General features: G+C 42.1%; 1 protein-coding gene across 2 annotated transcripts in view; it reads right to left on the reverse strand.

The window, feature by feature from the left end:
* ARID3A (AT-rich interaction domain 3A) overlaps nucleotides 1–20,525 on the reverse strand; it is a 75,556-nt gene that overhangs the window by 48,256 nt on the left and 6,775 nt on the right. For both annotated transcript variants that reach the window (XM_088149537.1, XM_088149538.1), the window contains exons 2-3: nucleotides 19,438–20,434; nucleotides 17,150–17,444 (exon numbers count right to left, since the gene is read on the reverse strand). In XM_088149537.1, the coding sequence (XP_088005663.1) occupies nucleotides 17,150–17,444; nucleotides 19,438–19,865 (723 nt within the window). In that variant the 5' untranslated portion in view covers nucleotides 19,866–20,434. The remainder of the gene's footprint in view (nucleotides 1–17,149; nucleotides 17,445–19,437; nucleotides 20,435–20,525) is intronic.

A 20,525-nucleotide genomic window follows, 5' to 3' on the forward strand; every position in this document is an offset into this window, starting at 1 on the left:
GAGAAAATTTGATAAATTTTCTCCATGTTGTCCCTTCATTAAAAAAAAAGTCTAATTTTTTGCTTAAACCTAAAAAGCCCCCAAAGCAAAAAGTCCATTCTCATGTTATACCAGGTAGATTCTCAATAGATGTAAGATTCACTTCTATGTTTTTCATCCTATAGCCTTTTAATTAACATGCATTTCTTTTGTATGGAAGCAAGCTCAGTAATCTGCTAATTACCATAAAGGAGCAGCAATATTTCCATGGCTATAATCACTCGCATGTATCCACCTGGACAGATTTTTTTTGAGTGGGAGGAGAGGGACACACATACACAGAATGAATTGGCTTCAGTTAGATTTCAGCAAAGTCACAAAGACTGGCTTTGTAACTGGTCAACAATGGCAACTTCAGAACTGTGTCAGATCTCACTTGTTTAATCAATTTGCAATTTGCTATACCTGTTTCATTTGCAAGGCCATCCTCCACAAACTAAAGGTAACACTGTATTTTGAACTGGGGATGCAAATGTACAAGGCAAGATTTTAAAACTTACACAGGACTCTTCCTCATGCTGGATTTTTACACATAAAAGAGGAACCCCCCTATGTTGGATCTCTCCGGCCTTCAGATATTTAGAAATTATGCATTTCTTTCATCGAAGCATTTTATTTATGACAGCCTATCTAAACTCATGCTGCATCCTCACTTATTACTTGGAAGTTCCCAGTAAGCAACTTGCCTGCAAAAGTATCCTAGCAGGCACTTATAAACTGGATTTGAAGAGCAGCAACCCTTGCTGCTCCAAGGAGTATCCCCTGCATCTCTTAATCAAAGATAGACTGCATTTTTATCTGGAGGTTCCATTTAGCAATTGTAGCTTCTAGTAATCAACCAATACATCTTCCATGATCATTTTCCCCAGCCTGGTACCAGCAATGCATTTGATTACCTGTCCAACCCAGAATATAGGAATTGCAGTCCTCATTTGAGTAGTGCCAATTTGAGGAAGGTGGTCTTTGACCATTTTTTTCCAAGCCACCTAAGCTAATGCCAACACTGTCTTCAGAGGGCAGGAGAGCCAATTGTAGGTAATAGCTCTTTCGTCTGAATCTATCAGAACCAAAATTCTCTTTTTTAAAGCTGGAAGGGAAGTAGATACCACTCACTCCAACCCTTTTCAAACAGCTGCAGGCTGCAAGGGAGAGATTATCTGCTCAACCAGCTAATGCAGTGAAAGCTCTGATCAATATTTTAAAAGAAAGTAAATTGACCCTCCTCCAGTCATTAAGAGATGCACACAATCCGTCTCTCCCAAGGACTAAACAAACAGCTTGCATCCGCTGAGTTCAGGCATCATTCCTTCCCTTCCCCCTTCTCCAGATACGGCAAGTTTTCCTTTTCTATAAAGAAATCTTAGTTCTAGAACCAAAAAGGTAGATGGTTTAAGGAGGCTGGTTCTTAGCCTCTCACAAACACGAGGACAAGGCCATGAATTCAGAGCTTGCCTTGAAAAACTCTCAGTGAGGCACCAAACGTAAGTTCAGAATTAATTCTCCCCACAGGTCTATATTTGTAATGTTTTATAAAACAGCTGCAAAACTACTCAAGGGGGATGGGGAAAAGTAAGTAACGTCACATAAGTGCCAACTAGCAGATACCTCCTAGGATTGTTTTCTCTGAAACTAAACACACTGACACAGACACACACACACCACCTCATCCCAGAAAACTTTAAAGTATTTCTGGACTAAATAGCAGAGCGGGAGTAATGAAAGCTGAATGGACAGTATGTGTGCCTTAACCCTTTAAGTCCATTTACATTCAAGAGCAGGAGAATGCAAACTTCATTCTACAGCCTTTCAAAATTAAAGGCCTACATATTATTTGCTCTAACTATGCGTGCATTGCATTTATACTGCCCCTCACAACAATCCTGGGATGTAGACTGGTCTGAGGAGCAGTGACAGGCTCACAGTGACCTGAGATTCCTGGCTAAATGGGAATTTGAACCTGACTCTACTAGATCAAAACCACTATTTATTTACAATTATTGCATACTGTTGCAATCTTGGTAGACACTCAGCAGTGTACAGGACAAATCAACTATAACAAGCAGAACAACAGAATAACTCAATAGATGCTTGCAATCATACTGAGGTCCACTAAAAGAAGGTAAGATTTTTGAAAGAAAGTATTCCAAAGAGTGGGACTACCACTGAGAAGGCCTGATGTCTAGCCCACACCCTTGAATCTCATGTGGGGATGGGACTCTCAACAGGCCATCTCTGGATATTTGGATATTCATATTGAATATTTGTACTTGGGAAGAAGGACCCTGATGTATCTCACTAGCGCACTGCATGAGGATTTATTGGTAATGACCAGCACTTTGAATTTATTTAAGCTGCAGAATCTCAACAAACAATTGTGTCTGTTGTCAGAGACATGAAAGCGAGTTAACTATGCTTGATCACCAGATCACTCTATCTGTGCTGCTCTGAACCCCAAGTGTGAAAAGTAAGATGCAGAGAGGAAATCAGAGTCAAAGAAAAGCAGAGGATGGAGGTGCTCTCTTGGACAGACTCACGTTACACAGATGACACCTTAAAAAGACAAAAAGAGATGTCCTGCTGAATTAGATCAAAGGTCCTTCTATTCCACTAACCCATTTTACAGAATAGCCAACTCATCTCTGTGACACCGATCCATCAGAGCATCTCTTATCAAAGTTCATCACAAAGTCTTGGTATAGTCCTTAAAATTTCTCAAGAAGTGATCTTAGAACCTCAGCAGTAGATTTAAGAGCAGCACCAGATCATTTGTCAGTCCCAACAGCCCATGGGATGCTCAGTCTTTGTATCATTTACACAGTAGTGAAAACAGTAGTTACCAGGTAAACCAACCATCTGCAATAGGAAAGAGAGAGTTTGGCCAAGACTAGGTGGCAAGCTTCATAGCAGATACAGGATCTGAGGCAACAACTTCTTCTAGATGGCACACTGTAGCTGGGCTTACAGATCATGTTAAATCATAGTTTCTTTAAACTATAATTTGCTGAATAAGCAACAGTGACCAGGTTCACCCATAGTTCTAAGTCATAAACATTGTGGTGATCCCAACCTCTTCACTTCTTATACTAATATCCACTGAATATCTGCATCCTAGCAGGAAACTGCAAAGAAGAGGGAAAGAAAAACTTGGAAACTGGGTGTGGAGAACACTAGTACTGCTTCTTTTTTTTGTTCTGACTATTTCAGATAAGATCCTCCCAACCCGTATCTGTGTTTTCTCTGTTTTTAATTGCCAAACTCACAAAAGCACAAGAGATCTATTTACAGCAGCAAGAACTGAAGGGCAAGATAAGGTAAGCTAGAATTGCTGGGAAAGAAAAGGAAGAAATTGGCATTTGGAGCAAAATCCTATCAAACACACCAATGCCACACACATACAATACGAACTCCATATGCATCCTTACTGAAGAATCACCAGAAGATAAACTTTTAATGCCCAGAACTGAATGATATCCCAGCATTATAGTCCAACTGCTGGGTGGATTGCCCATCATTAAAAAGGCCAAAAGAAAAAGGGGTCACTCTTACCCAAGATGAAACACTTCTTGTTATTCCAGGGAGGCAATAACAACCTGCGATAAACAAAGTCTAGACACTTCCATAAAAAAAACTAGAAAGGCAATACAGTTGGGTGGGAAAGCAAGCCAATAATAACGGAAATGGCATGGACTTTAAAATAAAGCTACTAGTCAAGCGGCAGTAACTCGCTGGAATACTTTTTCTCAGACTTACAACCATGACCATGTCATTGGCAACACTGAAAGAATTTTTTAAAAAATCAACTGAACTGCTTTGGGTGAACATAGAACATGGCCACGCTGCAAGGACTGACTAAAGTCGGTAATACAGAGCTGATGGCAACACCCAAAATCCAGCTTTTCACATTACACAAGCCAAGCAAAAGGAACAACTCATCTCAGGTCCTCTGATTATATGATACAATATCCCATGATTTGCAACTTTTCCTCCCAATTCAATCCCCTGCCCATCTAGTTTTCTACTCCCAGCTACTCATGGCCACAATTTTAAAATTCAAGGGAGATAAAAAGGCAGACAAGAGGAAGAGTCATATGCATAAACAATTCGTTTCCCTAAGTTGTAGCAATGGCCATGAGACTTTTGAATGCAAAACAGGGAAAGGGGTAGAATCAGACAAAAATTCGTGGAGAATTGATTTCTCCTTGACTACATATTCCTGCTGTCCTAGGAATATGTAGTCTGCTAGCCTGTTATCCAGGCATTAAGCTACTAAATATCAGTTTTGGAAAACAAAGGACATGCCACTTTTAATATCCTCCCTGAAGTTTCCCCAAAAGCACTTAGTTGTCCATTACTGGAATCAGGATGCTAGGCTAGGCAGACTTCTGGTTTGATTCAGAACAGTCTTGAATTCTTAGAACTATATGAGGATTGGATACATTCACTGTAAAAAATATCTCTTAGAATTATTTAAGTATAGGTAAGAATGAATCTTCCAGCTGAAAAAGCTGAATATCCTTGAACACTAGACACTGAATCAAGGAGTGTTCCTTCATGAACTCCTCAAGGGCTTCCCAGGAGCAGGTAGGTGGGGATGGGCAAAGAGAGGATTGCCAGACTAGATAAACCTACCCTGGCCTCCTCCAGCAGGATATTCTTAGGGTTTCTTCTTCTTCTTTTTTTTTTTAAACATACCAGACAGATTTAAAAAGTGAAGATGAAAGGTGTCATTATGGTAGCTAACTGAAGCTTCAGTATACAGAGGCAGTCTATCCCTGGACAGTTCTGCCTCGAAAGACAGATAGAAAAAAGAACCTATATTCTAGTTGTGATTTTTTTCAGAATGGCCACTACTGGAAGTTGTTATGTTTGGTATCCTTGATTCAGGAAAATAAAGAATTTGAGGACTCAATCCCCAAGCCATGTATCACAGAGGAATCATGACCTGCAACTATGTATTTTGTTATTTTTAACCTGTCAGGCTGGAACATATATTGGGGACCTCTCTTGCCTGGGAATACCCTTACTAAATTTACAGAAAAGCACCAGGCGGCTTTCTCAACAGGTCTTAGAGAGTGCATATGGCTTGCTAATTTTTCTTCTTGAAGACAAGCCCTTTTCTTTGAACTGATGTTTTCTCTTCAACTCAGTGGACACCCAACAAGCTGGAATAATGGCCTTCCGCACCACCACTTTGTCTGCTGGGCTTTTGTTCTACTAGCAAGCATAGTTAGCATCCGAGGGGGGTCACCTTCTAATCTGACCTCCGCTCGTTCAGTAGCAGCCCCCTGGGAGCAGGGAACAGCCTCCACAGCTTGGCTTTCTAACCTCAATAATTCTTGTTCACGCCCTTGACTTGTGGACAAGGCTCTCTGGAAGCCCCACAACCTCCTTTACTGCCAGGAGTCTTTATACCAAGGCTGAATCTTCCACTGGGAAGGACAGAAAGGAGAAGCAATCAGAAGTCCCCAAATGTCTGCAATTACACCTCCCATGATCATCCAGCCTCCCTGGCTGGGAATGATGGCAGTTGTTGCCCAATAATATGGAGGGTGCCAGGTAGGGGAAGACCGGGTTTACTTCCCTCTCCATAATATCGGAAGTTCCCAGAGATTGGCACAGGTACCAGATGCAGGTTTGCAAAATATCCAAGAGTATCAATTCAGTTTCCCCATATCAAGCTAGCTGCTCCACCTGGTCCCGTAATACTTCCCCTAATTGACAGGGTCTTCAATATGGTATGGCAGAGCAAGGTCTTTCCCAGTCTTCGGTTTCAGCCTCCACAGCCACCCAGTCAAGGTAGTCAATGGTCAGGCTGGGACCTTCTGCAACCAGAAGTGCAAGCACTCTTATCAATGAACTGGGGCTCTTCCTTCCATTCATGCCATATATGGACAAGCTAGCATGTGAACCTAACAGCACTGCTGGATCTGATCACACTTCTGTTTAACCCAGCTTCTGCTCAAGTATCTCTACAGCAGTAGTCTGCAGCCTTTTAAGGCTGATGGGCAACTGGAATGTTGAGAAAATATTGTGGATGCTTGCATAAAATGGCTGCTGGGACAATTTGTCTTATTTAGAAAATGACAGATACAGAAAACATTATCAGTTCCAAACCAGATTTACCAGAATGCTACCATACCCCTATCTGTTCCTCTTACAGGATGCTTCCTGTGTTTGCCCTTTGCCCCCTTTCTAGATAGGTGGACCCATTTCCAAAGCAGCAGCCCATTATTTTTATTATCTAAAAACAGCTTGTAGGGCCCTCAGAGAGAAAAATATAAGGGAGGGTGGGCCATCTTGTTGCAGCATGCCAGTTTTTTAAAGTAAAAAATAAAAAATAATAATGCAGAGCGTTGTGGGCAAGAGACATTAGTACCCTGGAGCACCACACTGGATATCCAGCTTCTTAGCAGTAAGAGTCACAGGTCCCTGTCCTTGTACAATTTAGACTACTCAGAGTCCAATTCCTTGCTCAATGCAGGAATCCAAATTAAGCATCTCAGACACATGGCTGTCCCACTATTTGATCTTGTCCAGTGAAGGGAAATCTAACATTCTAAACATAAATAGAAATGTTATCCCCCATAGATTTGTTTAAACTTTAAAATAAGAATTTTAGACAAATCCTGTATCTATTTTATTAGGCAATGCAGGTTTCAAGTACTGCAAGAAAGGGAAGTTCACTTTCTAAACACTTTATTTTTACCATCTCTCTTCCTACACTTAATTTCAGTTTTTTCCCCCCAATCTAAAATGCCTGACTACATCTCCTTTCAGGTCTGGAGCATGTGAGCACAGCACAATGACAGCATTTTCCCCACCACAAGACTTTTGTCATTTGGGGCCAAATCTAACAAAGACACCCAATCAACTCTTTCCAGTATATAATTACAACAAAAGATTTCATTGCTGGGAAATATTGCAGCAGCTTTAAGGTTGCATAGGGGGTGGGGGGGGGCATAGAAGGAGGAGGAGGAAGGAAGAGAAGGAAGGAAATTGCACCGGAAATGTGTATAGGCCATGTCTCAAACTGCTTTGTCAGGTTTCTGACTCACCAAGCAAGAAAGATTTTGCAGCATCTCACCAAATCTTGCATAACTGGGGAAGAGTGGGGAAAAAATTGTCCTGTATTATGGAGGAGCTGCAAATTCTGATAGCAACGGCCCAGAGCTGAGACTCCCAGTGGGATGTGCAACACAGCAGTTTGTTACAGTGGGGTGGGTTTCATACTTCTTAAACATCATTTGCAAGCTGTTCAGTGAATGTTACTAAAATGTGTTTCTCAGTGTACATTTTGAAAAAATATATGAAAACCAAGTTGGCCCAGATCCCCAGCAGTAGAAAAAAATACCACTCAGTCGCTTTGTAGGAAGGGAGGAAGGCAATCTCAGCTCCCGAGAAAGGAGAGACCCTTCTCTGGTTAATGGATGAGATCAGGCAGAAGCCGCTGTATGGAGCTTATTCTTCCCCTCCTATCCTCCAACTAACAAACTGCCCTAGGATTGCAATGTTGGAAAGCTACATCCGGAGACCACTATTAGGAGGTGGGAGTAGGGGGGAAGTGAAGTTAAGGATTGCTGGGTTTCTTTGAATTTGGGAAGGACAATCTTTCCTTTTTGCAAATTAAGGTAATAAAGCTATTTTATTTCCTATTGCTAGTTGTCTTTTTGTGATACTGTTTTATTTAATTTTGTTATTAAAAAAATAGAATGTCAGCCACTCAAGGTTTCTCTAAATGGGAGCAGTATAAGTCCCAGCAAATAAATAAATAACCAAACTGCCTTTAAAACTTTATACACAAACACCACCAATTAATGCAGCATTAGGATGATACAAATTTGAGGGCAAAACATACAAAACTGGAAGAGACTAGAGAGAGACATTTGCCAAGGGCCTGTACAGAAATTTTCTCTGAAACAAGGTAGAACAGGAAGGAAGAAGAACCCTGTTAAGCCAGTTGAATTCTGCAAAATGATGCAAATGTCATACAAGAAAACAAGAGGTGTACAGTGGGAAAGGAGGAGGAAATGGCTGCCGTGGGAACCCCTATTTTGAATGATGGAGGGGAAGGGAGAAAGAAAAAAAAAGGGGAAGCCCTGTCAGAAGTTAAAGTCAGTTGAAAGTTTTCCATTAACTCTGGCAGTTTCTATGAAACAAACATGCACACCTTTTAAAGAAAGAAAAACAAGCCTCAAGCATGGTAAGATCTGACAATTTAATTGGACTGAAACACCACAACACTGTCAAATAATTACCAGCATAGCGTATTCATACAGCACATCCTCATAATCTATGTGCAAACAGGACACAAGCACCTGATTCTCTTCCAGAATATGCCCTTCACAATCCTTGTCCAGTGCGCGTACTCAGGCACACACACTGGGATGGGTTTATGTAAAGTATAATACAAAATGTTTAGAAGATGCCCAACTGCCTATCCGTGATATTCCTGAGTGAAAACCCAGTTCCCAGCTAATAAGGTGATCTGGACAGACAGACAAATTGGGTACAGAAGGTTCACAGCTTTGTGTCAAAGCACTTGTTTCACAGGCTGAGAGTCATGGACTTAATCCTCAGATTCTTCAGTTAAAAGAGAGCCTGTGTGGCATAATAGTTAAGATGTTGCATGAAGTGGGAATACCCAGGTTCTAGTCTGCCCTCAGCCATGAAAGCTCCTTGGGTGATTTTGGGATAGTTCCTCCCTCTTGGGCCAAGAGCCAGGGTGGTATAACAGTGAAGGTGCTGGTCTAAGAGTAAAGAGATCCAGGTTCTAGTCCCTCCTGGCCATGGAGGTTCTCAGGATGATAGAATGGTGAAGGCACTAGACTAGGAGGGGTTAGACCCAGACTCTAGTCCCCCACTCCCTGGGGGACTATGGGCCAGTCCCTCCCTCTCAGCTCAACAGCCAGAGTCACATAGTGCTGAAAACTAAGAGCAGGAAGAACCAAGTTCGTCCACCCTCACCCTCATGGAGTTATTTTAGGCCAGTCCTTCTCTCTCAGCCAAAACTAAGATTGTTGTTGTGGGGAAGAGAAGGAGGAAGGAATACTATATATGCCACCTTGAGCTCCCAAACAAGAAGTAGAATAAAAATCTAACAAATAAATGCATCTGATAGAAGAGAATGAGAAGAATTTCAAGGACTCTCAGGTACAGAGTATTGCTTTCTCAAATTCATCTATCCCTTTAGTAGACAATGCAGTCAATGCATCCTACTGATTCCCTTTGAGAAAATACAGGCCACAAATCTAACAAACAAACAATCTCTAGTAACAGATAATGGAAAAAAAACCACTCCCTGTTGCCCAGGTCCCAAAAAGCTACGGTTATCCACAGCAGATGGATAAACAGTTTGACCTGGAATAAGGTAGATTCATGTGGATGGAGCAAGCTACATTGATCATTACCTCCCAATTATTAAGCTACAGCCAAGGCTAACAAACCTATGGCTCTCCAGATGCTGGAAGTTATGGTTTAGCATGCCTATGGCTACAGGTTTTCTACCATTGTTTCCTAGATGCATTTCTTGATCATTGGTGGTGGTTACTGATAAAGCCTTAAAACACTTGGAAGTCCAAGTACTTAGAAGACTTTCTGCATATCAGCCTTTGTGGTGAACTTGGGAGTCCCTTCTCCACATTCCAACACTATCCAAAATTAGAAAAATTTAACCCTGTGTAAAAATCACGACCTATTGTTGCTTTTATACTGTATTATAATGCCAAATTCTTGGTACACTCCTATAATGTGAAGTGACTCAGGCCATTAACAAGATCTCTTTTGAACATCCTCTCTCTCTTAAGGAGCCAAGGTTGCACCATAAATTTTAGGGAAGCTGTTTACAATAAAATGACTAGGAAGACAATGGTGAGTAAAGTCTTAATAGAAAGGAAGAAACTTGACTCAGTATGGGACTCCAACTCTCATCAACCCAATATAGTCCTTGCTGGCTGGGAACAATGGGAATTGAAGTCTCTAAGAATGCCAGGCTGGGGAAGGTGGGGCAAGAGCAATCATGGCATGAAAACAATTTTACCTTTCTCCTACCACTTTGTCTCTGTAGAGCTTTGATACCCTTTTACATTAGTTGGAGCCTACAAGAGTGGCCAATTCAGACAGGAATTGCTTGCTTCCCATCTGTATCAATAGCTAGTTGATGAACTCTTCCTTGGACAAAGAAAGGACAGGGCAGGGTGTTTGGATCATTGGCCTATCTGGGCACTCAGACACTGTCCATCAGTGGTGGCAACTGGATGACTGAATGGTGGGACACACCAGCTCTCCTCTGCATCAGAATTCCATACATCCTGCTTTGGGGCTATCATTTGTCCTTTACTATGGTAAACTTTCCTCCCATGTCCCAAACTTCAGCTGTGTCAAATCATTACTTTTCCTTTCCAGAAATAACACTGGAGAATGAATCAATAGGAATATGGTCACACCAAGCTAGAATACTATGCACACACACCTCTCCACCCCACCCCCGCACGCGTAGGAGAAGCAAAAATTTTAAGGATTCAGACAAACTGGAGAAGATTCAAAATAAAAGCAACACAGATGACCAGGGAATTAGACATTAAGGCTTATGACCTGAGATTGAGGGAACTGAAGATGCTACTCCTTTGGGTACTTGAAAAATGCTACCACACAGAAGGGGGCCACAATCTGCTCTCTACTGTTCCAGAGAGCAAGACATAGAATAATGGTCTTAGATTACAGGATGGCAGATTCTGGTTGAATTTAGAAAAAACCTTTCTAACAGTAAAAGCAGTAGGACAGTAGAATGGATTATCAAGAGAGGTGGGGTGCTTCTTTTCACTGGGTACATTCAAGCAAAAGCTGGTCAGCCATCTGTCTGATTTGGTTTCATACACTGTGCAAGAGCAGGTCCCTTTCAACTCTAGGACTCTATGAATCCGCTTTGGAACGCATGGAGCTTTTCGCGAGAGCCACTGAGCAACGTGAAAGAGAAACACACCAAGAACTGCTGGCTGGCCTGCCCTGAGAAAAGCTTTTCCCAACATATGTCAGAGGGAGGGAGAGGCAAGCATGTGGTGTTCACCTTTGGATCCCTGCCAGTGGTTTGCTCGGTTAAGCATCTGGCAGCGAGTTCCAATTGGCCCTCTTCCAACTTCCCCCCCCCCTTCCCTTCCTTTCTTTCTTTCTGAATGCTCTCCAAGCCCTGCTGATAGGCTACAGCCTTGGCAAGCAGATGCCTGGGAAAAAAAGGAACACAGGAATGTAAACAAGACGGGGCTAACAGGATACATGAGACAGGACTTGCCAAACTACCACAGGGGCTGTCCCGGGCAGAAGGCCTTGGCAAAGATACAGGGTGACTTCTTAACTCTGACTTTCAAGACACAAGCAAAGTTCCTAGGAGTGGAGCTTTGCCTTGGGGAGGTGGCAGAGGCAGGGAAGTTGGCTAGTAGTGGGAAAGGAAGAATGCCTAGACTAAGGCAACTAATGGTCTTTCATTTAAAACAGCCTCAGTGCAATGTTTATTAGTTTTTTATTTTACAATATGGCTTCCTACAAAATATCTGAAAACAGTTTACAATCACAAGAAAACGACAAGTTAAAAACAGTTCATCATTGCAGCCTGGTGTTTGAGCACCTTCCTAGGTACTGGCTGAGTTGGGTGATGTCACCCTATGTTCACCCATAGCCTAACGCTTGAGGGAAACTAAGAAAGAACAGAATGAAAGGGAGGGAGGGGGGAAGGGTTGGTCTTTCTTGCATTGGATGGGAGGGGAATGCAACAGAACACAGGTTTAGTTCTCTTTACTTAGAAGAGGGTGAAGGTGAAGCTGAGAATTCAGTAAACAGGAACTAAACATTTTGGAGCCCACTAGGCAATGAAGAACAAATAACAGAGGTAGCAAAAGAGGGACAACACTCTCTTCCTCCTTACACAGGCCTGGGGAACAAGAATAGCTCAAAAGCAGTGAAAGGACTACCTAGAAAAAGGATCTTGCATTAGCAGAAAACAAGTATATCAAATGGTCAAAGCACAAATCAAGAGAGACAACTGGTATGCATGCAACATATACACACATATGCACCACATATAACTTTTGCCTAGATACACTGAGCTGAAAACTTTTTTTGGCAGATGGAATGAAGACATGATCATTATATCTCCATTTTCGTCTCTTTTTCCATGTCATTGTTATTCAAATTACTTTTAAAAAAATGGGGGAATGGGGAACACTTCAATGTTTTTCCCATTCTACTTTGTATAATTTCATTGTATATTGATGTGGGTTTTTACTGTAATACCCTCTGAATTTTGCAAAGAAAACTTAACTAAATATGGGCTCTGCAACCAGAGGTTTCGAGTCTTGCTTGCATTCCAAAAGGAATCTACAATGCATATTTTACCAACCTGGCATAAATATGCAAATTGCATTTGAGCACATTAATACTTCAGAGTCTTTGGTCTCTTATCTTGTCTTTCTCTCCAACCATTCCTCTCCACAGATTGCAAGATTCTGGAGATGAGGTCCTACCCCCATACCAACAGAATCAGATAGCATTATCCTGAATTTTCTCTTTTTTATATATGGAAGACACTTTCAGACTTACGATGCAAAATTGTTTGCTTTTTAGAACATGTGGGAGTATGCCTTCCCAAAAGCAGGGAATTCTGCTACATCTTGATGCTCAATATGATCTGCTGCTTGGAGAACATAAATGCTCTCAACCTACAAAGTGACTGTCAGGGTCTCGGTCTGGGAGTAACTGAATGTTTCAGGAGCAACTGAGTGATTGCACTTAATGCACAACAGGGCAAAATTACCTCCCATCAAGAGAGATGAACGCCCTTGCAGACCAAAGATTCCGATGCTAGGAGTGCTCCAGACTAAGGTTCCCTTCCAACACTGAGTCTATGAGTCATCCACAGACACAGTGGGAAGCCCTTTTTACAGGCAGACACCATCAAAAACAATCCTTTTAGCACAAGTTTGGCCAGTGTAGGAATCACTGAATTATAGTTTTTTTAAGCCATTATTTTAATGTAACTAAAAATTCCAAAAATACAAATACTGAATAAAAAACTAAGGAATTCCACAGTACTCCTGTGACCCTCTGAAAAATGGGTCTTTTTACCCCCTCCTGCTACTTTCTCTTTCTCCATCTGGATTCCATCTGCTGCTGTTTGGACAAAAAGGAGGGGGAATCTCCTGATCATCCCTTCCACCCCAAATTCTCAATGTATTTACAACTAGCACATCAAAGGAGACTCTGCCTCTAGGGAGAAAGCTTGCAAAGAACTATTTCCTTCTATTAGCTTTAAGGCTTTTTTGATTCAATACCCAGTCCAGACTGATCAAACAGAAAAGCAGGAAGGGAGGCAGCAGGAAAGAAGTTTTTAAAAATGGGGGGCGGGGGGGGAGAGAGAAAAGATCTGGTGATGAGAAAAGTTGGCACTGTTAAATTAATGTGTTCCTTCTTGGATTGGGCTTTTCATTAGTTATATACCATATCCCTTGTATCAACTGTCAGAGGGAGAAAAAAGATCCCATTAAAAACTTCCTTATCCTCAAAAAGATTCTACAGCCATGCAGTGGGAATCAAACACAATAACTGCAAGCAGATCTGCATTGAGAGTTGCTATTAAATGATAATAAGACAACCAGTACCTAATTACCATATATTCAGCTCAACATATAATCCATGGGGACAGGAGTGAAAAGTAACATGTGAAATTTAAGCTATCACATTCAAAGGCAGGCATGTGTACAAGCATTCTACAAAACAGCAGCATGGTTTTGTTTAGGCACAAATCCTCAATCTCCATTACTGTAGGTATTCTGCTGATCAGTTATACAGAGATAATTAAATCAATATTGAAGCAAAAAGCCAGCTTTTACAAGCAATTTTATACAAGAATCCATGTTTGCTAGATAAAGTAAGAATGTTCCCCAAAAGCAAAACACATTTAGCTTCAACAGGTTGGAACAGTCACCCCAAAGGATACTTCTCAGTAGCTCAAAGAGAAGCATAAAAGTTAAACTCCTCCTTTAAAAGTTGCCCTTTTATTTCCTTCCACACAAAGAGATATACCCCCATTCTAGGCATTTATTGGACATTGCTATCCTCTTTCAAGCTATCCTCTCATATCCGTAAGGACTTGCTTGTGATTAAACACCAAGGAAAAATGAAGAACAAGCATTTCCATATGTTCAAAATCAAAAGAAAGGTTGTGGGGAACACAACATAGCTGTACCTCAGGTAATTTTTGCCCAAAAAGGGTGTGTTTTGCCCATATCCAGGCGAAACAAAACCCACAGCCCCTATCTAGAGCTCTCTTTACATATAATATTTTAAGAATTTATGAGTAAAAATCCAGACACACAAACTCGTGCAGAATCTGTGTAAGATTTTCCAATCTGTTCTTGCATTAAAAAAATAGTTTCAACTCTATTTCAATCTCAGCTCAGAGGGCAAAGTAAGAAAGAACTGAAGCCTGAACAAACTTGTTCCAAATAGCCCAGCTTTTATTGCAGAGTTCAGGAAGAGGCCAGCTGATGCTGGTCAGTTTTGCCTGGGGAGAAATATTTCAAGACTAACAAGCTTCTCTGCAGACTTCCATTCTGCTAAGTTTCAAATGGAAAAATCTGCTTTCTCTTTCTATCAAAAAAGAGATTATCTTAGGAAAAGCATCCAAAAGGAGGTGAGAACGGAAGACAAACAATTCTGTTTACAAGAATGAGGAAATCTAATTTGAGTCCTCATAAAAGAAGAGTGGGTGGGTTTCCAGGGTGGTGTTTTTTTGTTTTTTTTTTGAGGAGTAGTAGAGTGCCAAAATTTACCAGTTGGAGCCTGGTGCCAAAGACTTGCATTTATGTGTCAAATCATTCTGAACCCACACATTTGTGTGCAATACTAGAAACAGGCAGAACTCACAGTCCTTCCACATAAAGACCCACCTCAAGTTATCCCAAAACTTCTTTCCAGCAGTATTATTTCAGGGAGGGAAAGAAAAAAATTATGTTGTTGACACTGAAGAAAAAGAGAATTTTAGCTGATCTACTTCAAACTTCCCAGAAACTTCTACTTCTGATACAGAACATAGAGATAGCATCTCACTCAGTGTCATATATATGAGATGGGCAGCTACATAAATTTACCAAATAAATAAAAATAAAATAAATGTACAGAATACTTTTATTAACAGCCTTTAGACTCAGAAACATGAAAAGAATTATAGAGAGGAAATTAAGGCTCAAAAATGAAACCATCACTGATAGACTCAATGAGCATGTAAGAATACTAAGCATCTCACATACAAGTAGTCCTTGACTTACAACCATTTGTTTAATAACTGTTCAAAGCTACGACAGCACTGAAAAAAGTGACTTACAACCAGTCGTTGCACTTATGACCAACGCAGTATCCCCGTGGGTCACTGGTCAGAATTCAGGCACTTTGCAACCAGCATGTATTTACGACGGTTGCAGTGTCCCAGGGTCACATGATCACCATTTGCGACCTTCCCAGGGGACTCCCAACAAGCCAAGTCAAAGGGGGATGCCAGATTCACTTAACCACCATGTGATTCGTTTTACAACTGTGGCAAAAGGTCGTAAAATCAGGCATTACTCACTTAATGACTGTGTCGCTTAGTGATGGAAGTTCTGGTCCCAACTGTGGTCGTAAGTTGAGGACTACCTGTATGTATATTTTAAGATGCAAAGAATTCACCAAGCTGCTTTCTACAATGGACATCTGGGTGCTTCTGGAAAGTTTACCGTTCATCAGCTAACAGCATCTGACGTTCAAAGGAAAGCTGCCTCTGAACACAGAGGTTCTATTAACCATAAGCCATTAACAGTACTTCCTTCCGACTTCTACAAAGCTAAGGACAGCAATTCCTAGAATTCACATGGTTAGAACATTCAAACCAAGAACTCTGGCCACTCAGGCTGGGTATTATTCAACAGAACTGCAACTCCCATCCATCTGATGAATGTTGGACTGGAGAAGGTATCCTCCTCTGTTAATTCATCCGAACAGATTTTAAAACCCCATATGCCAGCAGCCAGCCATAATGATACCGGGAGGCAGTTCTATTAGTTAATTCTGCCCTACTTATGATTCCTGCCAAATTATTTTAGATATTCTGCCACTACATTTCAAATATGCTTATATTATTGTATTTTTTCTGTGTGAGAAATATCTTTAATGTGTATACTCCCTGGGTATGCACTGTCTGATTGACAATATACAAGTATTCTAAATGAGTAAATGAAACTAATTGGTGGATCCCAAAGCCCTAACAATGTTCTCCATTCTACCTATAATTTTTAAGTCTCTATCTCTACTATGCCTCCTCCTTTTGTCCCTAAATTAAAGAAATACTTCCCAAACTGTACCCCCTGAAAATATTTATACAGCTGATCTTCCCCGCAGGAAGGTGATAGTGCCTCCAAATCACACCACTCTCAATTAGTATTTTCTAAAAGTATAAGTCAAGCTTTTCAGCACATATATTGTATAATTAAACAAACTGGGGGAAAAGGATATTCCACAATGCAAAATTGCAAACTTGATTTGTAGCTTCAGCTCAGTCCCATCTTAATCCCTTCCACCAGCATAAAGTTCAAGAAGCCACAGGCTAAAGCAGTTATCTCATGCATAAATTCAATTCCTAAATATCCCCCCACAACAAATGGAAACAAGGTTCTGGTCCTCACTGGTTGGAAAGGAAAAAGCAACATCTTGACCAGCAGAATCACTGAATAAGTGATTTCTGTTGTTTTATGGGGAAATGGGACTTGTAATGTTTTACCTCGTTTATCTTTGTAAAACTAGCAGCAACTAGCAGAAGTTGTCTTAAAACTGCAAATATAATGAAAGAATTATGCAACACAAACTATACATTTAATATGGATTACAGGAAACATGTTGAAGATTTTGTCTGCTTACCCTGCTGATTTAAGACTCTTGATTTAGAGTACTCTCAACCCTAGCTCTTCCACAACCCTTTATAACACCAGACTGCTATGTTTGATCCCAGAGAGAATTCCCAACAGGCCAAGTGTGAGATTGACAGGGATTACCGACTAACGATAGGAAGAAAAGATGTTTCACAGCTCCTTACCTGTTTGAATTGTTCTTCATAAGTCCAATCTCCATGGTCCAGGACTTGGGGCTGCAGCTGTGACAGGCTTTGCTGGGGAACCCCAGAAGGGCCCCGTTCTTGTCCCCCTACCAGTCTGGAAGGTTCTCCTCGGTATTGCTGGGGGGTCTGCTGTTTGTGGAGAAATGGGGTGCTAGGGCTTGATGTAGCCACTGCACTGGAGCTAAGCCCTCCCTCCACCATTTCTTCTTCTTCCTCATATTCTTCTTCCTCCTCACCCAGGTCTTCTTCAAAATCTTCAACCCACTTGCCCTTCCTGAAGGAGGGAGAGAATTATAAGGAAGAAGATGTGAATACCTAAAGCAGGGTAAGTCAAAATGGTGACTTTGGGCTCCAATATGCCTCCAGATATCTCCCTGATGCCCATCAGGCTTTAATAAAAGGCACATTTAGTTTAAAATAATTAAATAGAAAGCTGGCACCTTGCAAAGCACCAGAGCCTTGCATCATAGTTATTTGCAGCAATGCCTTTGGGCCCCAGTAAGTCTCTTAAAAATGACAGGCAGCATTCCAATAATTATTTTGGGACTGACTATGCCCACCATGGCAGCCATTCTGGGAGTAGGCAGATTTCCCATAACACAGTTTAATGTGACTGCAACCACCACAGGCTTGCAATATTCCAGATATGCTCTCAGACCCCAAAAGGGGGAGCGAGGTAAGAGGGGCTTAAGGGGAAAAATAGGTACTCTAGGCCCTGCTGAAACTTTAGACACCACTTCATTCCTTAAGAACACTGAAAAACCACAAAAACTGGGACTCTGGCTCTACTGGCTTTAGGGGTACAGCCCTTGGCATGCTTCACAAAGCCTGGTTTGAGGTTCCCCCCTCCTGCATTACAGAGGCCATCTTGAGGTAAGCCAGCCAGTTATGGGAACCAAACTCCAAGAGACCTGAAGGTTACCAGGTTGGGAGTGTAAAAGTATCTGACTGCTGAGTAAACAAAGGAATATTTAGACATACTTCACTCCCCTCAACAGATTCTAGAAAAATGGCTTCTCTTCCCCCCCTCCGCCCCCTTTGTGGTTTTTTGTTTTAAATTGCTTGGAAAATTTCAAACGAGGATCAGGAACTTAATCAAAAGCCCCAGGCATTAAAAACTAGCCAGACTGGTTTTGCCTTAAGAGCTCTGGTTTTATTGTCTCCTGACCCCAACAACACCAGGGAGGGGCACAGAAGCCTGCAGGAGAAACACACCGAATTACCAAATCAAGAGCAAGAGCAGTCAAACAAGAGACAATCTTTTTTTCCAAGCATTCTGCAATGTTCTGTGTGATTTTCAAGTCACAAAACAACTCATTTTGTTCATGTTGTTATCTACTTCTCCCACCCCATTTGGGGGGGGGGGGTGAATGGCACCTTTTAACTTAAAAGAAATCATTAAATAAAAAGAGAGACTCAAGTTTATTTAGTTTGCAATAGAATCCCTCATGCCTGGGCTGCATCTTTTCCTATGGAAGTATAAAATGGCTACTCCCTCACCCAAGGCAAAACAAAGAGAATGAAATATTAGACACCATCCAGGGGAAAGGAAGCCCTTGGCTTTCTGAGAGAGCTCAGAAATTTTGTGAACCACATGTTTTAGCACAAATACTATGGGGTAGCATATACAGCTCTGCCCCTACCTTCCATTCCAATGTCAACGTATATAAAGCCTTAGGTTTAGGGCAGGGAGGCACACCTTTATTCAGGCTAAAGTCCACTCCTTCACATCTGACAAATAGCACTTAGGGGCCAGGGCAAAAATTACATTTCATTTTATTTCACTGGACATTTCACTAACATTAAAAATACTTCATACAATTACTGTCCAGTCATGCATTCAATAATGTCCTGCTTTGGTCACATTAAAAATTACAATTTGGTTGAGAAAAAAGAAACCTGAAAGGTCTCTGGGGTGGTGGCTTCTGTGGCGGGGGGGGAGGGGGTTGTCAAAAAAGCAAGATGGCCGTTGCTTGTTATATACTGTAAATTGAAACTCTGCCCTTTTAATGTGTCATGCAAGTGATGCCTGTAACAAAGGGGCAGAGTTTTGATCGCACAGATGCCATCTTGACTTTTTGACAAACACACATCCCCATGGATGCCCCTTCATTTGTGGCCTCTGCACTATGTAGGGTCACCTACATTCAAAGATGAGCCTTCACAACTTAAACATCTGAACCCCTTATGAGGATGCTGACACATACAGCCTCTTCCCACCCACACAGTGAGCAAGAAGTGCTGGATGAGCCTCAGAGAAGACTTACATGTCCTCTTCTTCTGAGCCCATTTCTCGGGGGTATTCACCGTCGTCTTCTTCCTCCTCCTCCTCTTCCTCTTCCCCTATAAGCTCTTCCTCTTCCTCGGAAGAATGGCTCTCCTCCGACCCAACTGGGCTGGACGACTGTCTGAGGCCAGCCGCAGCTGCCCGCATGGCTGCCAGGGCCGCTATCTGTGCCCTCTGGATCCGGGCACTGTCAGGCTCCCCCCCCTCCTCAGAAAGAGGAGGGTCCTGGCTGCGGCCACGGGCCAACGCTGTGACGCCAGGGGCTGGCAACATGGTGGTCTGATTCGGTGCAGGGAGAGGCAGAGGATTGGCCTGCGACTGGTCCTGTTGCTGCCGCGCCTCCATCTCCTGCTGCAGCCGGGCACGCTGTTGGCGCTGCAGGTTCTCCATGACCGCCTGCAGCTTCATGGCTCTGCCTGCAGGGGGCAGTGTCCTGGCAGAGGAAGTCCGAGGAGCGGAGCAACACTCTAAAGGGGAGGAGCCTACGTTTTGCACAGGAGGCGGAGGGGCTGTAGAGTAGCGATCAGTCGGGGTCAGCGCCGTGAGGAATGCTGGGAGATGCCCTCTGCCCCAGGTGTTCTGGGGAGGGCAACCACCTTAAAAAGGGGCTACAAGACTGCACTTGTAACTTGTGGGTCAGGGAGAAGCCTGTGGCACCATCAACCACTTCGAAAAGGTGGCTCTTTCCACAGCAGTAGGAGGACAGCAAGTCAATTGTTCTTGGCCAAAAGGAAAGAAATTTGTACAGATTTTTTTAAAAGGCTACTCAAACACCATGATGCTTTAAAGACTAGCCGTGATCCTGAAGTTCAAGGTCCCACGTTCTATGCAACAACCACGTTGGTCTGCGCCACCCTGAACTGAAGCTTAACCCTGCTTTTCTGTCACGTTTCTTTCCATCCAAGGAGGGCGTAGGGACAATCTGCAAACTGTGAGTTGTCCACCTCTTCTTCTTCATCTAGGCGTCAGTGAAAAACCTATCCAAAAAAGCAAACACAAAGACACACATAGAGAAAACATTAGGACAATTAAAGCTAGAAACTTGACTTCTTAACAAAGGCTAATTTG

Source organism: Python bivittatus, unplaced genomic scaffold (assembly GCF_059951505.1).
Source record: "Python bivittatus isolate LINGU-HERP-01145 unplaced genomic scaffold, Pbiv_v1 ctg000580_np1212, whole genome shotgun sequence".
Taxonomy (NCBI): domain Eukaryota; kingdom Metazoa; phylum Chordata; class Lepidosauria; order Squamata; family Pythonidae; genus Python; species Python bivittatus.